The sequence below is a fragment of the Coloeus monedula genome, assembly GCF_965178545.1.
Source record: "Coloeus monedula genome assembly, chromosome: 9".
NCBI lineage: Eukaryota > Metazoa > Chordata > Aves > Passeriformes > Corvidae > Coloeus > Coloeus monedula.
The window spans coordinates 17462705-17481760 of NC_138789.1; the positions used below are offsets into that span (position 1 = coordinate 17462705).

At 38.5% G+C, this 19056-nt stretch overlaps 1 protein-coding gene across 1 annotated transcript in view; it reads left to right on the forward strand.

Annotated features, from left to right (window-relative positions):
- Nucleotides 1-19056, forward strand: part of COL24A1 (collagen type XXIV alpha 1 chain) — a gene marked incomplete at both ends in the record, with an annotated part of 126011 nt that overhangs the window by 66320 nt on the left and 40635 nt on the right. The window contains 6 exons of the mRNA XM_082287615.1: nucleotides 5205-5258; nucleotides 5869-5913; nucleotides 14758-14811; nucleotides 16557-16610; nucleotides 18142-18195; nucleotides 18935-18988. Coding sequence (XP_082143741.1) covers nucleotides 5205-5258; nucleotides 5869-5913; nucleotides 14758-14811; nucleotides 16557-16610; nucleotides 18142-18195; nucleotides 18935-18988 — 315 coding nt within the window. The remainder of the gene's footprint in view (nucleotides 1-5204; nucleotides 5259-5868; nucleotides 5914-14757; nucleotides 14812-16556; nucleotides 16611-18141; nucleotides 18196-18934; nucleotides 18989-19056) is intronic.

A 19056-nucleotide genomic window follows, 5' to 3' on the forward strand; every position in this document is an offset into this window, starting at 1 on the left:
ACTGAACCAGCTGATATATCAAAATATTTAAACTGGGGAAGAACCTACTCAGCTCACAGGGAGAAATATAAAGGATGTATGCTTTAAGAAATCTACCAGAAACCTGGGGATAGATACTGAAAACAGTAAAGCTGGAATGTCACAAGGCTGTTTATGCTGACATGTTTTAAGAAATAGAAGTTTAAAACTATCATCCAATTTTTTTGTTAGTTATAAAAATGCACTAGTGTCTAAGAATATTTCAGTGAACTTGAAGCTTATTTTTAGAAAATTTCTAAGCTAAATTGGATACTAACCTGCACTAAGGATTATAGGAGTGTCAGTAAGTTTATTGAATGCAATTTGATCTTCTGCCTTTACTTGATTTGATTATGTGTGGTAATCACTGACTTGGCTTTCATTCTGGATGACTTCCCATTTCTTACATGAATTTGAGATTCTTTTCCACTGTTCTCTGCTTTTAGAGTGGATATATGCTTATGTCATTTTTCCTATTCATTAGCTAGTCAAAGCTGGGAATTTGCTTTCTGTTAAAAATGATATTAAAATACTTACTTGCCACATAGATTAGGTGTTAAACAAACTCATACCAAAACAAAAAAAACCAAAAAAAGCCACCAAAAAAAACCTGCAAAAAACCAAACACAAAACCATCCCACAGAAGCCTCTTTTTTTTTTCAGCTGAGGAAAACGTGCTAGAAGTTACACAGAATTTCAAAACACTCTGTAACTCAGTTCAATATTCAGTTTAATCTGTGTGAGCTTCTGCCGAGAGCCTCATGGAAATTTTTATTTTGGCTGCATCGTCCTTTGAATCTCCTCCTTGGGCAGGGCTTTGTGGCTGGACAGCAACTCTCATGTTGTGCTGTGGCAATTGGAAAAGAAGATGCTGCAGTGGGTGACTCATGGGCAATGAGACACCTACCTTCACATCGTCCACGTCACCGGGCGTGCACAGGCCACCATCAGCTGGTGTCAAAGTGACCCAAGAGGAAAATTTTTTGTGTAACCTAGCAAGCTGAAATATTTTTAATCTATTTTGGGTCAATTTGACCTAAATTATTTAGGTTTTTATTTCTCTCAGTGGGAAATGTGCACACCATTGGCATGTCTTACGGCTCTCTGGTTTCTCTCTCACAACAAGTTGTTGAGAGAAGAGTATGTGCATCTGAAGTGGGCCCCAGGGTTGCTGTCTCTAGACATTTTTTTAGTAGCTTGCTGGCTAACATCCCCTCCTGAAATGAGAGATAGGGGAAAAGGGAATTTTGCTTGATGGGCAGCCCTGCCTGTTTTTCCTCCCTGTCCAGGGGCCCACAGGCTCTTGCTTGGATTCTATGGCTGCTCTTGACTCCAGCTGTTCCACAGCTCCAGGCCAGCTTGTTTGCACTGCTGTTCTGAACTCTGCTCTCATCTCTGCTTGTCCTTGGTGCTTCACTCCCACATGTAACAACTCTGGGTGATTCTGTCAGTGAGAGAGTCACAGCCATGACATAAAATCTCACATAGTGTAGCAGGACTGAGTCAATAAGGTGCTGAACACATCTGTCTTTTTAAATTATGCAGTTTATCCCTTCCTTGGTTGCAATTTGACATTCATTTGATTTACATAGCTTTTGCTTCTGTTTTCCATGAAAGGAGTTTTAAAAAGTGAATGTTACATCTGAAAGTAAACCCTATCAAAACCGTATTGTCACTGCACTAATTGAATAGCCATGGGGGCAGAGGGGACTCTCTGAGAGGGACCTGAAGGAGTGGTCTGGCCATGCATGGCCCCAAGACACCATCAGCTGTCAGCTCTGTCTTTACCTGACAGATGTGTTTAACTTGTGTTTTGCAGCCTTCAGGAGTGGGAATTCTTCATTCTCCTCGTCAATCTGCTTCAGTTGTTTGCCTGGTTTACAGATCCTTTTTTTAATGTCTACCTGTTCTATCTGAAAGTCTTGCCTGTGCTTTTCTCACTACAACCTTGCTTCCTGCCTCACAGACCTTATCTGTGGGTGCAGTCAAAATAGGTTTGTCCTCTTTTCAGCCACTGTTACCTTAATTTTGTAGGGCTTGTCTGAAGTAGGTGAAGTATCCCTGTAGGTGATAGATTGTAAACCTTTGATTATTCTTATGAAACAGTCATGGAGAAGGTTTCTAGTGCTTCTGGAATCCTCATCTCTTTTACAATTTCAGGTCAAAATATCCAATCCCTAGTGCAGGTTTAGGCATGTGCCAAGCTGGCAGCCATAAACGTTCACCTCATTTTTCTCCCTCCTCCCTCACCTACCCTTGTTTCTAACATATGCTTCAAAAAACATGCAAGAGACCAAAAACCCCAGGACCCACCTGACCAATGCTGCCATCAAAATAGATCATTCTCTACTAGACCAGAAGTGAATACGAACCTACGCAGAGGTGCTCAGTCCCAGCTCAAAAAATAATTTCCATGTGTCTAAAGTAACTGGAGACAAAACCGAGGATGTTCCCCTGCTCACTCAGGATATATCTCAGTTCCAAAGACCTCAGTCTGTTTCAACTTTGGAAGAAGTGTTAGCTGAATCTGATCACATCATTTGATGTTTCATTCATTCCTTTCCAAGCCTTCCCACCCACTCTATTCCAAAGTCAAATACTTGCATTGTCTTAAATTAATCCTCCTACATAAAAACCCCGATTTTTTGGTATTTGCTTAATTGTCCTGTGAAAATACAGTAGTAGACATACTGAAGATGTGACTGTGTTTATCCAGTTTCCTCCCACTTAACCCTTGCTCTCAAAAGCTATCCAAATATTAACACTGTAACTGTCAGTGTAGCTCAGCTCAGTCAGTGCAAGCATTGGTGCATTTTATTTTTTCATATCTTCATTGCTGAAGAGGAAAAAGCCTTTAAAAGAGTGGAGATTGTTTTAAACCAGAAAGTAAAAAGGAACTGTTGCAAGTAGATTCCTTTCTGAGACACATGTGTTAAGCAGAAGCTGGAAATTATATGTCATAAGATGAGCAGTTTCTTCTGATGATAGTGGAAAATGTTCTCAAATCTGCCCCACACCCCCAGTGCAGTATTTTCTAGAAGTGCCTTCCTGTGGGCTGAAGACATGTGGGAAGCTTATGGAGGGATCGAAATGAAGTGATAGTGGGAGATATTTACATTAATATATACACACCTGTACCTACCAGTTGTGAGGTGAAAGGAAGTACTGTTGGTTGCTGTTTCCTGAGAGAAGGGTAGAACTTTCAGTTAATATTTTAGGAAGCAGATGTTTCCTTTGGGATTACCCTACCTTGGAAGAGTAATTTTCTCAGGGGTTTGCAAGCAGAAAATCAGCCATCCCTAGTGTAACCAGTGGCTTTTCCTCCATGTGTAAATGTATCGTATTTCTGTTTAAAGCCAAATCCGTGTGCTTCAGATTGCTTTACCAGTTAAATCCACTTGTTCCCTTTTCTGATCAACTTCCATCTGTTCTATGTCCTTTGCAGCTAGTACATAGCTGGGGAATGACAGCCAATAAACCTTTACAAGCTGTAACTCCAATTCAGTTCTCATAAGACTTAAAATTATCAAGGTAGTTAATAGGGGCCACTAGGGTTTTTTTCAATGAATTTCACTTAAAACATTTTAATGTTACAGTCTTGCTGTACAGAAAAACCTTAAGTTTCTTTACAGCAAAGTAGTTAAACAGCATGTAGTGACGTGCAGAAGCCCATCACTTGTTCTTTGTTAAGCCCTGTGGAAAGACACGATTTGCTTTATCTGGATCTCTCAGAACCTCTCTTCATGGTCTTTTCTCCCTGCACTCCTGGCTGTACCATATTTTAGTCCATTGGCAAAAACAAAAAAAGTTCCTAAAGTGACTTTATTAGCTGGAACTTGTTGGGCAAAATGAAATTACTCAGGTAGGCAGAGAGAATGATAGAGATAGAAGGGGTTTAATGTGAGAAATCATGGAACCTGCTAAGACAATGTACTTTTAAGCCATATAGAGAATTTCTCAGATGCCTAGGAACTAACACACACATTGTGCTCTGAAAGACAGACTCAGAGCAGCTGAAGGAAGAGAGTCAAATGAAAAAATGCCATGTCTTTTTAAGAAACCTTTTATTATCTGTTGCTTCAGTTGCTCTTTTCTCAGGGCAGCCAATGCAGAATGGAAAGCTCTTATTACGGACTCTGGCGATTCCAATTATTCAGTTTGTTGGAAGAGCCGCTGAAAATTTCCTTTTAGCACAAATCTGCATCTTTTTGATAATGAATCATTAAAATGTTAAATTAATTTTCTTTCTCCAGTTGTCAGCCTACAGCGATCTCATCAGCAACTTGCTCAAGAGCCAGATCCAGTCCCCTGGAGCTTTATATATTGCTGGACTAGGGCCTTTTCCTCAGAGCAGATGGGGAAAGTTTGTCCAGGCTGGGCTGTGCTGTCCAGATAGCCAAATGGTTAGGCCATGTTTTATGTTGTACAGGAAGTAAAGTATACTGGGAGGGAAAACAATCTCTTAAAAGGGAGACATAATTATGAATATCTAATTGAAAATTAAGGGGGAAATCTTAAGGGTTTTCTGTGCCTTTGTGAATTTGTGTGAGTGATGACAGAGGAAGGGATGAATGTTGTAAAGTGCTTCAAAGATCCTGTCAGTTTGTGGCCTCCTGCTCTGATTGATGTTGTGTTTCTTCCAGCTAACAGTGTTATCACCAGAGTATCACAGCAGCAAGCTCTGTCAGCAGCAAAATGCTAGTGGAGAGAAATGAGGCTTAAAATCATCAATTTTCTGAATAAAGAGGAGAGGATATTTGAGCTGGTTTTGTCTGGTTGAGGAAGAACAGTTATGACACCAGTCCCTGAAGCCTAGGCATCAAATTCTGTTAGTGTTGAGTCCCTGTTCTGCTGGAATTAACTAGGAGAGAACGTGGCCTTGCTTTTTTTTTGTCTCCTTAATATGTCTTTTCAAAGTGAAATTAAAATGTGTTTCAGTCTTGGATTTTGACAGTTTTTACTCAGTGTTAACTGCTGTAAGGCTTAATACAAATTTTGCTTACTGTTCCAGTATTTGATGAAATATTCAACAGTGTATTTTCAGATTTAAATTTCTAAATACACTTGCTTCAAATTTTTGTATTAAATATTACTAATGCACTTATTTTGATACATAGATACATTGGGATGAAATTATATTTTTGAAATAAAATATTTACAATATTTTGTTCTAATCCTTATATTAGGGAAAACCAGGACAGAAAGGTTATGTAGGTGATCCTGGACCAGAAGGTTTAAAGGTAAGTGATGGTTTTGTGTATGAAATAGAAGGTATTTGGAGCAGAGTTATACACTGCTATTTACAGTACCGTGACAGTGAAGGGATATGAGTACACATGCTTCCATTGAAGATAAGTGTGTATCATACTGATGATTCTGCTTTCTTGCAAGATCCCATTTTGGAAAAGAAGAAATTTGTTAAAATGTCATTCAAATGTCAATTCTCCTAATATTTCATAACAAAATTAAAGTTATCAATACAGTGCACAGGCGACATTTACCTTTGAAGCAGTAGTGAAATAGTGATGGTAATTTGCTGAAAGGAAAATTTAAATAAAAATAGAGTAATTAATTTATAGTATTTGTTGACTTAATGTGTTTAGTGAGCACTTAATTGACAGTTTTTATTTTTGCAGGCAAATACTGAATACTTTAGGACATCATTTTACAAAGTCAAAATTAGCCACTGACAATTTTTTTTGATTGCTTAATTTTAGCTTTTAAAGTTTTAATTGGCAGATGTAATTTAGAAAATAAAGAGACTCTTGGAAAAGAGAGGACTTTAATATACACATATGAAAGAAATTACTTTTCTAGTGAACTACATCATCTGTTTTCTACATTTAACAGGGAGAACAAGGAGACCAAGGAAACCTTGGAAAAACTGGTGAAGCAGTAAGTTCAAATTCTTTCTGGTTTGATTTTTAATTCTATTTTATTTGAGAGCGAATAAATCATTTGTTGCAGACATCGTCTGATGAAGTTTGCCTGTATTCAAAGCTGTAGGATGTCAGTTATACCTTTGTAGCCCTTCAGATTCATACTATTTAAAGAAATTTCCCCTTTTAAGCATTTTCCAGAATTCTGCTTTTTTCCCAGTATGCTGTGTGAATGTTGCAGGTGGTTGTAGGGATTTTCCAAGGCATGTTCATGTAAGTGAACAAGTGATCCTTTTCCAGTTAAATCATTTGACAGGCTACATTTAGCCTGAGATGTATTTTGCAGGCTTGTTCTGTCTACCCTCCATAAAATCACAGAGCTCAAGGTGACCTCATGGTGACACATCGTCCATCCTCTTCTGCCTAGGCAGGATCTGTTATCTTTACATAATTTCTGACAAATATTTGTCTAAACAGTTATTAAAAAGCTCCAAGACCAGGGCTTCTCTATTTTTTAAGAAGTTCTCTCGGTTGTGTAACCTGATTCCTTTCTGCTGGAAACAGCATTTTACATATGATGGTTGTTATTTTGTGCCCCTCTCATTCTTTCTTTTTAGACTTAACAGTCCCAATTCAATTAGCCTGTCATGTTTTTGAGATTATTTAAGTCACATTCTAACTCCCCTGTAGTCTGTTTCCAATTCATGCAAACATCTATGACTTGAGCTTACTGCCTAAACTGTTCAGAATTGAGAGAAGGGAAACACTGCTTCTTGCAAGTCTACTCCTTGCACAAATGTGCTCACTTTTACAGTAGTGTGTTGTTATTCAGTTGAGATCCACAGTCTCCTATCCTTCTTTTTTTAAAGGCCTTACCTCTCTCAGTTCTTCCACTGTAGGTGCCTTTTTAGTTGATAATTGTCATTTAAACATACTGCCTTGAAATTCTCTCTACTTAATTTCATCCCCTGCCCTTCTGTATTTTTAACTTTTGTCTGGGATTTATGAGCAGATGTGAACTTGTTGGCCCATAGTTGAGTTACCCAAATGTTGTCTAGAACATGACTACATTGATTTTATTTCTAGAGTTGATGTATGCCGAGGAGAGATACCACACACTGGTTTGGGCTTAGTGCTGTACTCACATAAACTCTGTCCACCTTAGTTGGTAGTCAGAGTTAGCTCCCCATTGTCTGCAAAATACTGAGCAGATGTACCTCAGGCAACTCATCAGATGGTTGGTTAGTGCTGAAATTTTACAAACTGCTTGTGAGTCAAGTCCAGCTCTGCTGGGCACTCTGGAGATTGTGTTCTGGGGAAGGGCACTGAGAAGTTGGACTCTCAATTAGAAGTATCTGCTTAAACAGGAGCCAACAGTGCCATGCCAGACCATAAGGTCCCCTTGAGAGTCATCCAGCATATCTCTAAATGCAGCTTTTATTACATGTGAACTCTGGTTTTCAGCCTGTAACAAGTTAGGGAAAATTGATAGCACTTACTACGTTGAATAGTGCCACATGCACCAAAACCCTCAACAGAAGACAAAGCTAGGCTCAGTCTTAAGTCCTTACATGAACTGTAGTACATAAAGCAGTCACAGAAGCTACTTGCTTAACCTTAAGTTTCTGGATTTGACATAGAATTTTTTCAGTGGTCTTGAATTCAGTGGACAAATTTTCCATGACTCAGATCTTTTTTATGAAAGTAGTATCTTTCACCACTAGAAGAGCTCCATTCTATCTCACAATTATTAGCTCAAATACACAATCAATGATGATACGTTGCAGTGATGTTGAATAAAATAATCATACCACCTACCTAACCATATTCAGGGTCAAGCTGCAAGAAGGAAATAATATTTTCTATGCCAAACAAGGGGCTGTTGGAGCTCTGTTACAGTATTATAAAAAAACGTAATTATGGCCCATTATAATTACCATTTCCCACATGTGATATTTGAAGAATTTGCAAGTGATACAGGATTGCACATGATACCTGGCAACTGAAATAGTTTCTAAGTTATTGATAAATATTTCTTATTTTTAACTGTGGACTGTAGAATGTCTTTTGCTTTATGTACATGTATCTAATCAAATGAGCTTCATAGGCCCTTGATCCTATTATGTTACCTTTGCATTATCTGGCAGAAGAGGACTAGGGCCCACTACATGATCTTTAAGGGTATAATAAATATTATATTGTCATTAAGGCCAATGGTGAAACACCAAGAGGAGACACAAGCACACTCAACTCTCAGACCTTTCAAAACCTCTTTCCTTCACTTCAGTCACCACTGAAATCTGTAACAGTTCACCTTTTCCAAAAAAATTGAAAGACAGGAAGAGGATGGTTTTTCTCATATGCATAAAATGATTTTCCAGATGTGAGCCCTGGTGCAAAATATTCACTTCTGTATGCTTTGGATGCAGGTTTTACTTCCAGCTTCTCAACAGCTTCTGTTTGTAACAAGTAATTTCTCTTTCCCTTGGCATGCACATAGAGTACAAACTTCTTAATTCACAGATAAATCCACTCCCTGCTATTCAGTATTGGCTCTGGTGGCATGAGGTAATCTCTGGAGTCAAACATGCCACACACAAAACAAACAAACGAAAAGTTTGAAAAACAGAAGACAAAGTACAAGAGCAAAGTACAAGTGCTATCTGTGGCTGGGACAGATTTCAAGATGGAGTCAAAAACAGGTATGGAGTAAGGTATCTGTCCTTACTGATGCCTTGTTGAATTTTGTGCTACCAGATGCTTGGTGACACTAAATACAAAGAGGAATTGTACAAATAGCAGTAAAAAATGTGCAACTACGGTACAGTTTATTTAATAGTAAAGGCAAAGGGAAAAAGAAATTGCTAAAAAGTCGATAGTAAGCTCAGTGTCTAAAAAATTCTGTGTATTTGGTTTCTCCCTTCTGCACCACGACCCCACCAGCCTCCCTTTTTGGCTTGTCTATGGTTTTCTGTTTATTCATTATCTCCATTGACAGACTTCTTCAAATTACAGGATAGAACACGTATTTTTAAGCCCATGGTTAAAATATATTCTACTGTTTTTCAGCAATGGGGAATCCAACACAGCATTCCAGTTTTCCAAATGATAACTAGTGTGTTTCCTGAATAAGCTGTCCAAAGAAGCAATTTTGCAATAATAAATCCTGTAAATGCTGAATTCATAGCAAATTACACCATGACCACATGTGCCTGTCTGCTATTAATACCAAAGGGTTGCACCAATATTTTTCTTCTGTTTCTTTTGATTTGCTTACTTCTCCTGGTATCATTCATCTCCTGTCTTTCACTAATATATATCTGCCACTGCTGTTTGAGGTGCCAAAATAGTTATTCCTTTTCTGTAGCTGCTTTCCCAGATCCTGCTTAATACCTGCTTAGAAAAGTACAGATAACTCTGCACTAACAGGGAAATTGCAAGAGCAGGAGATTGGAGTATAACACTTGGTTATTCAGCCTAGTAAGGTGGAATAAGTGCTGAAATACAGCTCTGTCAATAGCCTAGGAGCCATAGTATCCAACATTTCTTAGGTCACACGAAGCTGCTGATTCTTCAGAGCACATTTGTGCCAAAATATTTCTGGGTGCTTGTCCACTGTGGAAAGAGAGTAGACCAAATTTATAAAATGTTCACTGTGGTCATAAGCTTAAATGACACACATTTTAGAGTATATCAGGAATGTGCTTAAAGTCAGACTTCAGACACTATTCCTTAACCAAGTCCTGCAACAAAAACTGTTTATCTGGCTACAGCATATGCTGTGCTTGTTTAAAGGGGAAGGGAGGCAGGTTCAGGTGGGGCTCCTTGGTTCAGCAGAGCCCTGAGCTGTGGTAGAACCAGCAGCTGTTCGTTGCTGCAGGGTATTTGGTTAAGTGCAGGACCATCAGGTCCAATTGAAGAGGGATTGGTTAAGATAGTGAGAAGTAAGGGAGCAGCAGACACAGCAAATGTACACTGCTGATGAGACAAAACCTTTTGGAAGTCATGCCAAAAGAAACAACCCCTTCAGCTACTGAGAAAATTCCCCTTATGTTTTGGGGGGGGAAAATCTGACTTTGCTGACATGTGCAACTGGATTTTTTTGTGCTTAGATAAGATGCTGCTCAGTGATGGAGAGCAAATATTTGAAACAAACTTCAAGCATTTCATACAAATAATCTGTTTGCTAAAATGTCAGGAATGATTTAAGAAATGATTTATTTCTCAGCTTTTATGGCACAAAATGCAACTCATCTGAAATTGAAACAGTTGTTTTCCAGGATTTTTTTAGCGTTTGATAATGCTAGTGTTTACCCAGGCTGTGCCACTCTGAATAGCTAAGTACAAGCTAATTCCTGTTTTTCCTTGCCACCTCTGTAAAATAAATTCAGCCCATACACTTCTGCATTAGAAATCACTGACATTTATACACACATTGAGACAGAGTACAAGGGTATAACTGTCAGCTGCAGTATGTGCAACTGGTGTCAAAAAGCAGAGTTCATGAACACAAATCCTGGAAAAATAATCTTCAGAAATTACATGTCAGCAAAGTTCACTGGTTGCAAATAGTTTTTGAAACAACAGAAGGAAACCAAGCTGAAACAAAATGTGCTTTGCCATGAAAAGAAAACCTTACAGTGCAGCAAAGGAAAACCAGTGATGTTCAGGCTGTCGATGGCAGCTCCAGAGCCAGCTGCAAATGGTCAGGCTGCAAGAGTCTGTGAATGGCAAGAAAATGCTGCAGTCAGGCCATGTGCCTCTCAGCTGAGTTGCTTTTGGGAAGAATTACCATAAAGCAATTACCACATCTTTCAGGGAGGTAAAAATTAGCTGGATTAGGCACCAGGGATGCATAATTCAGGGAGAATGGAAACTGCAATTTCTTTTGCTTGAAGAAAAGATTAAGTGAACTTTAAATGATGTGTTCAGGATGCTCAACAGAAGGAGTTCTTTGAATTATCCTGAGAAGTCTGGGCTTTAGGGTTATACAAAAGAGAATTTTAAACCATAGGCCAAAAGATAAGTCAATTGAGGAAAGCCTTTTTTTTTTTTTTTCGAAGCCTAGTGAATGCATGGGACATTGCCAAGGGCTTCCAAAGAAGGAACTATTTCAGCTGCTTTCAGAAACCAGTTGGATAGAGATTGTTGTAAGTTCTATGAAGCCTTAACAGTGAATGGTAATAATGATACTTCTGCGTCTTATGTTGTGATTCTTGTTTTTACCCTATGAGACCTGATACACTGTAATTCCTGCCCAGAAGAGTGGGGAAAGAGGTTACAGTACTAGAGGTTAGCTTTATCAAGCTGTTGCTCATTTTTCTTGAAGGATTTTTTGCTAGTGGTTCTCTTTATCGTTTGGTTTCAGCTAGAGGAACAGTACCTGCACATGGTATCTGCAGTTTAGCTTCCCAGGTTCTATCAGTGAGCACATCCTGCTCCCACTGTCTCAGGCAGCTTCCTTTATATGCAAGGATTCCTCTACAAGTACTATTAAACAGAATTACCCTTACACTGGTGTTACTGGAAGCAAAATTTAACCCATATATTTCTTTCTTAAAATTGCTGTAGATTAAGTGATTGGTGCCAGTACATTTTGCCCTTCAAATATTCAAGTAGTTGAATTTTTGAGTCCTTTAATGAATTGAGTGAAATATCAGCTGCAAGGTACAAATATGGTGCATCTCTGCTCTTACTCACTTTCTCCATTGGCAGTAGCAAATCACAGATTTTCACTCGGATTATAACCTCTGGTTGATAACCAAGTAATTTTCTCAACAGACAGAAAATTAATAGAAAAATGTTATTGTGACAAGATAGTATTAAAAATTTATTATGTCATCTCATTAAATGAATGTTGAATAAAAATGTTTGAGAATGCTGAACTGTAAATGAAATAACATTGGATTGGAAAATTTTCAATTATCACAGAAGAACACGGCGGGTAACTGCTGCCACAGAAATGTTTGGAACCAGCTGTATATTCACTTCCAACTACCAGGTTTTTCAATGGATTACTCCATACTTGGGTTTGCACTAAGTGTGCAATGTGTTTTCAATTATTCAGCTACAGTCCAGTTTCTAACACGGAGCATATGCCCCAGCAAGATGTTTTTGTCTTTCACAGGCATGTGTTAGTTGTGAGATCTGGTCTCTGATTCATTTTCCACAAAATGCTCCTGTCAAGAAGGTTTCTAAAATGCTGCTGTTATGCTGTTATTGTCACTGGAGACTTTTACACAAGTCCTTGTGAATGAAAGTTGATGACTATTTCTTAATAAGCTGCTGATTTCTTTTTTTAAACACTTCAGGATTTTTTTTGCTTCACTTTTTTGTTTTCTAATACATTCAATTTTATATTTGGAATTCACCACTGCTCCCCAGAGGACTGAAGGGATGCTGGAAGACATTGGTTCTACAGATCAGCTTTGGACTGTATTCATTCTCTTACATAAAATGGAGAAAGAGTTGAAACCTCAATCCAGTTCTAGTAGCTGGTCTTTGTAACAAGCCAGTCCAAATCTGGGATTTTAAGAGCCACATGATCTTACAGAAAGTCTGTGGGGAAAACATCACTTTATGGCTAATATGTTGACAGAACAAGATGTTTTGCCCTCTGTACTTTCTTTTCACTGAATGCTATTAATTTTTTGAAGATCCAAAATTATATTCCTAAGGAAGTTCTTTTGCACTCTTGCCTCTGTACATACCAGCCCTAGCATTTTCTCAGTTTCAGACAGTTGACCTCTGTTTTGAATGGAGGGCTGGAAGAGCATTTGGTTTACCTGTCATTAATTTCTTTCCCCTTCATACCTTCTGAAGTCCCTGTTGCTTTTAGCATTTCACTGGCTTCACTTCAAGTCATCTTGACCATTGTTTTGTTTTCCATACATATCCAATTCCAGTCATGCCAAGTTTCTTTTACATCCTTTGTATCAACCTTCTTAGTGTTTTTGCTTTTACTTAACTACTTTTGAGGAATTCCTAATGTATAGGAAAGTTGCTATTTACTAGCCAGCTTCTATCCTCGCTCCGGAGGTTGCCGTAGGCTTGCCCTAATGTGCTAGGGAATACAAAAGCACATTCACAGTCACTGCTTCCTAGTCATTCCTGCTCTTTCAGCCCAGAGCAACCAAGTCAGGAAGACAGTACCTCTGAACTGAAAAGAGAACTTGATCAGAGGCTGTATACTGAATGGTTCACTGCTGGGGCAAGGCACAGTTCCCCATTCTTCTGATCAACATCTTCAGTCCTGTAAACAGTGTGGCATTGGGTGGGAGATCGGGAGTGTCTCTGTGGAAAGAGAACAGGTCTGAGTTTCACCTTGGCTCTAATGATGTCTTCTTTCTGGAATAAGGGAATCAAAGTGTTTAGTCTTTAGCATTTTGAAACTGTACCTCCACACCTCTTATCTTGATAAGCAGGAGTACAGGGTAATTCTTTGTCGCAGATTTCTGCCTGGTACTGAGGCCTGCTCTTGGCTCTGACTGGGACCTTTCGCTCTCAGAGTTCGTCACAGAAGTCCCTCATTGCTGCCAGTGACGTCTGGGCTGTTGCCTTAGTGCCAGTATCAGCAGGACCAATCTTTGGCTGTTGCTAAGCCAAGAGACATCTCAGTTCTGACATACAATACACAAGTTCCCACACATAATATATCAGTCCAGAAGCCATAGAGATGCCTGCTTATCTCTTTAGTTCCTTCCATAAAGTAATTTGTGCCAATATTGTCAGCCTCAAAGATAGCTGTATCAATGGCTCATTGCAGTATGTTTAAATTGTGGGATTTCCAGAGTAGCTAGCAGTCCAAGACAACAAATAATCATAAAATCTCTACTTACTTTGCACCTGTTCTGTTGAACTACTTGCGGCTGATCTGTATTCAAATTCTACAGATAAAGGCTGCATTTTTATTTTTAAAAAGTAATGTGCTTTTTTTTTTTAAATCACTCTTCAATGCCAAGTAGTGCTACTAATGCTAGTTCCTTCCTACACATACGGAAATGGCAATGCCAATGTGTGAATTGACATAATTGACTTTTTTTTCCCCCTTTTTAAAGTGTTACAGACATTGGACAGTTGTGTATCATATCACTTCTGGGAGCTTCCACATTTCTGCCGTGCTCCAAGAGCAGTTGTGCAATGTACTCTGGGCACTTAGTGCTTTTTCTTCACGCTCAATGTGTCATATTTTTCTCAGCTGGAACCTTGCACTATAATTTCTTTTTCTTTTAGGTTTCATAATAAAGTCGGTATTTTAAGCACTGGGAATAAGGTTTTTAAAAGTACTTTCTCTCATGTTTCCCATCCCATATGGTGGTACTCATTCTATTCAGTGGAAATTTGTGAACGAGCCTCAGGAGAGAATTTTTTCATTTTTGAATGCCTGAAAGGTGCTGATCCTCTGACTTCAAAGGCATTTTGGGCTCCTAATCTTGAAGGGAAAATTCTGACAACACCTGATCCAATATAATTTTTGTTTTGACTGCATTTTACTTTGTTCCACTGAATTTATTCCCTTTGAAATTTGTGGTCAGACTGAAGGCCTAGAAGAGCAATTATCACCTTTAATGGTATGTTTGTAAAGCTTTTAGCAGTGCAAGATTGAGCTCAGTGGCAGATCTAAGCTGGTAGGGTAGTATTGTGATAAAACTACTGTAATTTCCCTTCTGGCAGTAGCTATTTGCTGCTGTTGTGTCTGGATGCAGTGGTCCTTCTGCATGGTCTGTGAGCCAGGCTAACTCGTGCAGCCCTCACTTTCCCACAGGTGCACGAAATGGGCCCTGCTCTGTTGCTGGAGAGCTGCTGACCATGAACTGGCATAAGCACCATGCAAGTAAAAGTCTTCTTTCTTTTTATACAGGGATCAGCTGGTTTACCTGGAGAAGCTGGGCCATCTGGAAGCCTTGGTGAAAAGGTATAATAATGGATCTGACTACTCAGCAGCTTTGAAAACCGTAGGGGTGATGAAGTACTGGTGAGAGATCATTTACAGACCACTGTCAGAGCTAATATTCCTGTAGCTATTTCAGAGCACGGGGATGTAATAACTGGTAATCCAAATGTTGTTATTTGAGTTATGTATCTGATACCCTTGATTTTACTTCACAGTCAATTTAGAGTTGATAGTTTTGATATCTTACATTATATCACTTTACTATACACTGCGCTTGTTTCAGAGAAACTGGCATAAATTATGCTTGTTTTATGCAGTAGTCACTGGTTTTGCACTAATGCATAACGAAGGCAAAAGTAGAAAGGTAAAACTTGGCTGTATACATTGTCTGAATAAAAAAGACAATACTGTGAGTTTTGTCTGCTGTGCAGTAACAGTTGTGTTTGTGAAAGCAAAGTTTGGCAGACTCAACGTGACTAGAGCAGTATAAATAGCTTAAGTGTATTTGACATGGCTTTATTTAGGTAAAGTATTTGAAAACTCAAAAACAGGAAACTATCACTGGATGGCATGTCAGCTTCAATTATGATAAAACCATAATTGTTTGTCAGAATGATGCAGCACCATTTGTATTTCTTTCCTGCAGGGCTAAATTATTTCACCTAGAATGGTGTCTGCTATTTAGATATTTTATTGAGAAAGTCTTAATCTACTATTAGTACTTCCATGAAAATCTGATTATAATTTATATAATCTGTGAAAGGAAATACATCAGTGGAAATCCCTGCTTGTTAAAACTAAAATTTAGACAAATCTCATATGGCTTTCATCATAATATTGTCTTAGAATTTCCTGTCAAAGGATTCTTGTTCTTCATAATTACACTTGGCCCAGCAAAGATTACCTTGTGCTGCTGCTAGGAGTTTAGCTAGGAGAGGAAAGGCAGTAAAAGACTAATTAATTTATCAACAGCAATTGGAAGGAAGCTTCTTCATGGTGCAATAATTGTCACTGCTATGCTGTTTCTGTAGAATTTGTTGTCTTCCTCTCTTATGGATTAAGTAGTGCAAGGTAAACATGCTATGTGGATTTAAATGACAAATGTATTTCCAGCATAATTAAAGTATGCAATATAAAATACAGTGTTATTACTATGTCATGTGTACGATCTGTAATAAAAGTGTAATCTTCTGAGGATAATCTGCAGCTAAGTCTGATATTTGGGCTGGATGTGAAATGAATGAAAGGTGAAAAGGCATGTAAGACCAGAAAGAGACCCTTCTTGCTTCCCCACTCATGTTGCTTCAGCAGCTGTTGAAGGGCTGGCCTTCCTTTTAGATCTGTGCTTTCCTAACACATACTGAAGAAAAGAGGAAGAGAGAAGCAAAATTTTCTTTTTTCTTTGTTTGTTATCCTGAGTTTTATGGATTAAGGAACGTACTATAAATACGGCGCACTCAACAGAGAGAAAATGGATCTTCTAGCAGCAGTTCTCAGAGGCTGATGTAGTATCAAACCTCCTCTTCAGTCTAGGAAAATAGGAGACACAAGAACTCAGTTTTATCACTTTTCCAAAAGATGATTAGGCTTGTAGGAGGAAGGAATGCAGAAATTAAAAAAAAAAAAAAAAAAGGTCTCTGCACTGTTTCTGAAGGGCAGTCTCTCAACCAATAGTTATGCACTGCCAGGTATGCTCAGTGGACATGGAAAAAGGGAAAGAATATTCAATGTTATTTTCTTTTTCTTTTTTTTTTTTGTTGTTAAAGGGAGAGCGAGGCAGTCCAGGACCTGTAGGTCCTCCTGGAGAAAAAGGTGTCATGGTAAGTTACAAGTAATGTAGAATCCACAATTATGTTACTTATAAAGGCACTTTACTCTCCAAAACAGTAATAAATTCTCACCCTTCTGGCTGTGTAGGCCTTATGGGAGAGTAGTATTTATGATGCATAGTTCCTACAAAGTTTTATTAAATAGTTTTATGCCCCCTGCAGCAGTGATATTGCAAAGTGATCTGCGGAATGAAACAACAGAGCAACTGCATTTTTGATAAATTACTCTAAGCAACCTTAATAAATAAAAAGGAGGGAAAGTAAGGTATCCACTTCCTGAGTAAACTGGGGTAACCCAGGTTATTCTAGTAGATAGACTAGTAACTAGCATCACCTCTGATTCTACTGCCCAGCGCTTCCCAAACAGCTCCTGGGTGCCACTCTTGTGAGGGGCCTGACTTCCTGACAACACCACTGGTCCTAAAACAGGACACAGCACTTCATGCAGAACTGCACAGCCCAGAGGTCACTGCCATGGTTGTGTGTTGGGGTACAGAAGTGAAGATCGAACACATGTGCCCATGGCCATGTTCTTGTTGGAATTCTCTAGAAAAGATGCTTAAGGCTTGATTGTGTGTTTGCTTGCAAGCACTGTGAAAGCTCCAGAGAGAATATAGAGCACTTAAAGTTTTAACTGCCAGGAGATGATGGGGATTTTATCTGTAACGTGGTAGGTGCTGCATCCTGCTCCCTCTGACACTGCTGTGGTTGGCAGGGCTGAGATCTCCATGGCCTTACACAGAAATTGCAGATGTGGGCTGAGCGTGGTGCAGTGGGTGATGTTCTTGCCATGGACAAAGATATTATTGCGTATTTGCAGTAATTATTCTTAGGACATCCATTAGCAAGGAGGAGATCAAGTACTCTGAGTCTGCAGACCAACTTAGTGATCCATGCAGAACCACTGATTTTTGAAGCATTCTGTGCTTCATTAAATCTCTCTAATCTAGATTTACCTTTGACGAGTGGCTTTTGATCCATGAAAAAAATCTTATTAGGGAGATTAATAAACAAGGATTTACTAATGTAGTATCCAGTCTTAACAACTGCTTTTCCTGGGCTGTTATTAATGCTTACTGCCATAGGTAAATCCACTTAAGTTACAGCAGTGAGAACCTTTCCCAGTAGTAGGTCACTGCAGTCCTCAGACAAGAGCTGGTCCTGCCATTTGGTCTGGGCCAGTTTTGCCCACACCAAGATGTGTCCACTTTCTGTTCCCACTGTCACAGCCTTCTCAAGAGGAGTTGAAATTCATTTAGAACTCAGCAGCTTTTGATTCAGTACACCCCTGCCAGCTAGTGCCTGTGTGGGGGAAAACTTCCCAGGTTGATTTAATGACTACTAGGATATATCCAATAAAGCATCTAGTTTTAAAACAAAATTTTGGGAATAAATTTTGCAGAATTAAATATTTTGTTAACTTACCTCCAGTTATTCAGGTAAGTAACTGGATTTACTACTGTTGCTATAATAACATTTAGATTGAACTTTTCTGTCTTTTCTATGTTTATTTTAATTCTAGGGCTATCCAGGACCTCCAGGAGGCCCTGGATCTGTGGGGCCAGAAGGATTACCTGTAGGTATAGAGGGGTGCTTTGGTTGACATAAAATGTGCTATTCTTAAATTGTCTTTTTGCTTTGCTGAAGCTAGGAATGGTTTCTTGTTTGTACTGTAATCTATAAAACAGTTGTGAATTCAGTCAGAGTCTGTTCAATTCCTCTTTTCCAGGATGATCCATGAGAGAGGGGAAAAGTAATTATATTATTTATTCACCCATTTAAAAATCACTCAGTTGAGACAAGTAGGGGGATAGAATTTTTCAAGGATGGTTAATAATTGCATAACATTTTTTTAATTCATTGATGCCTAATATAATTTAAATATATTCATTCTGTGTTTAGTTTAATTGTTAATCAAAAAAAATTATGTTCTATTTTGCTGTGTATAATTGTTATAATTTGTCTACCATGGGTCTTCAATACAGATAAAAACTGAACCTTTTATCAGAAAATATTAATGCTTTTTAACACAATGTTACTGAAATGCAAGTATCATTTAAAAATTTTGGGATGATAGACAGAAGTAATCTATCCAAAAGTCACATAATTTTTTTTTGCGAGAATAAAGTTATATAGTCTGCTATTTAGATTTTTCTATATAAATTGTACAAACACAATTAATTGAATTTCAACCATGAGTGAAAGTGATTGATTTGGATTTCTTGCCTTGATTGTTGCTCAAGGTGCATAAGCCTTGTAAATTTCAGAAATCTGTGTTTAGAAGACAATGAATAATAAGTTTGTTTGACATGTAGGGACCTTCAGGGACACGAGGACCATCAGGGCCACAGGGACCTAAGGGAAGAAGAGTAAGTACTATTGCTCCTTCTTGTTACTTAGAGCAGAGAGTGGTGTGTTGCAAGTATGAGTCTGAAAT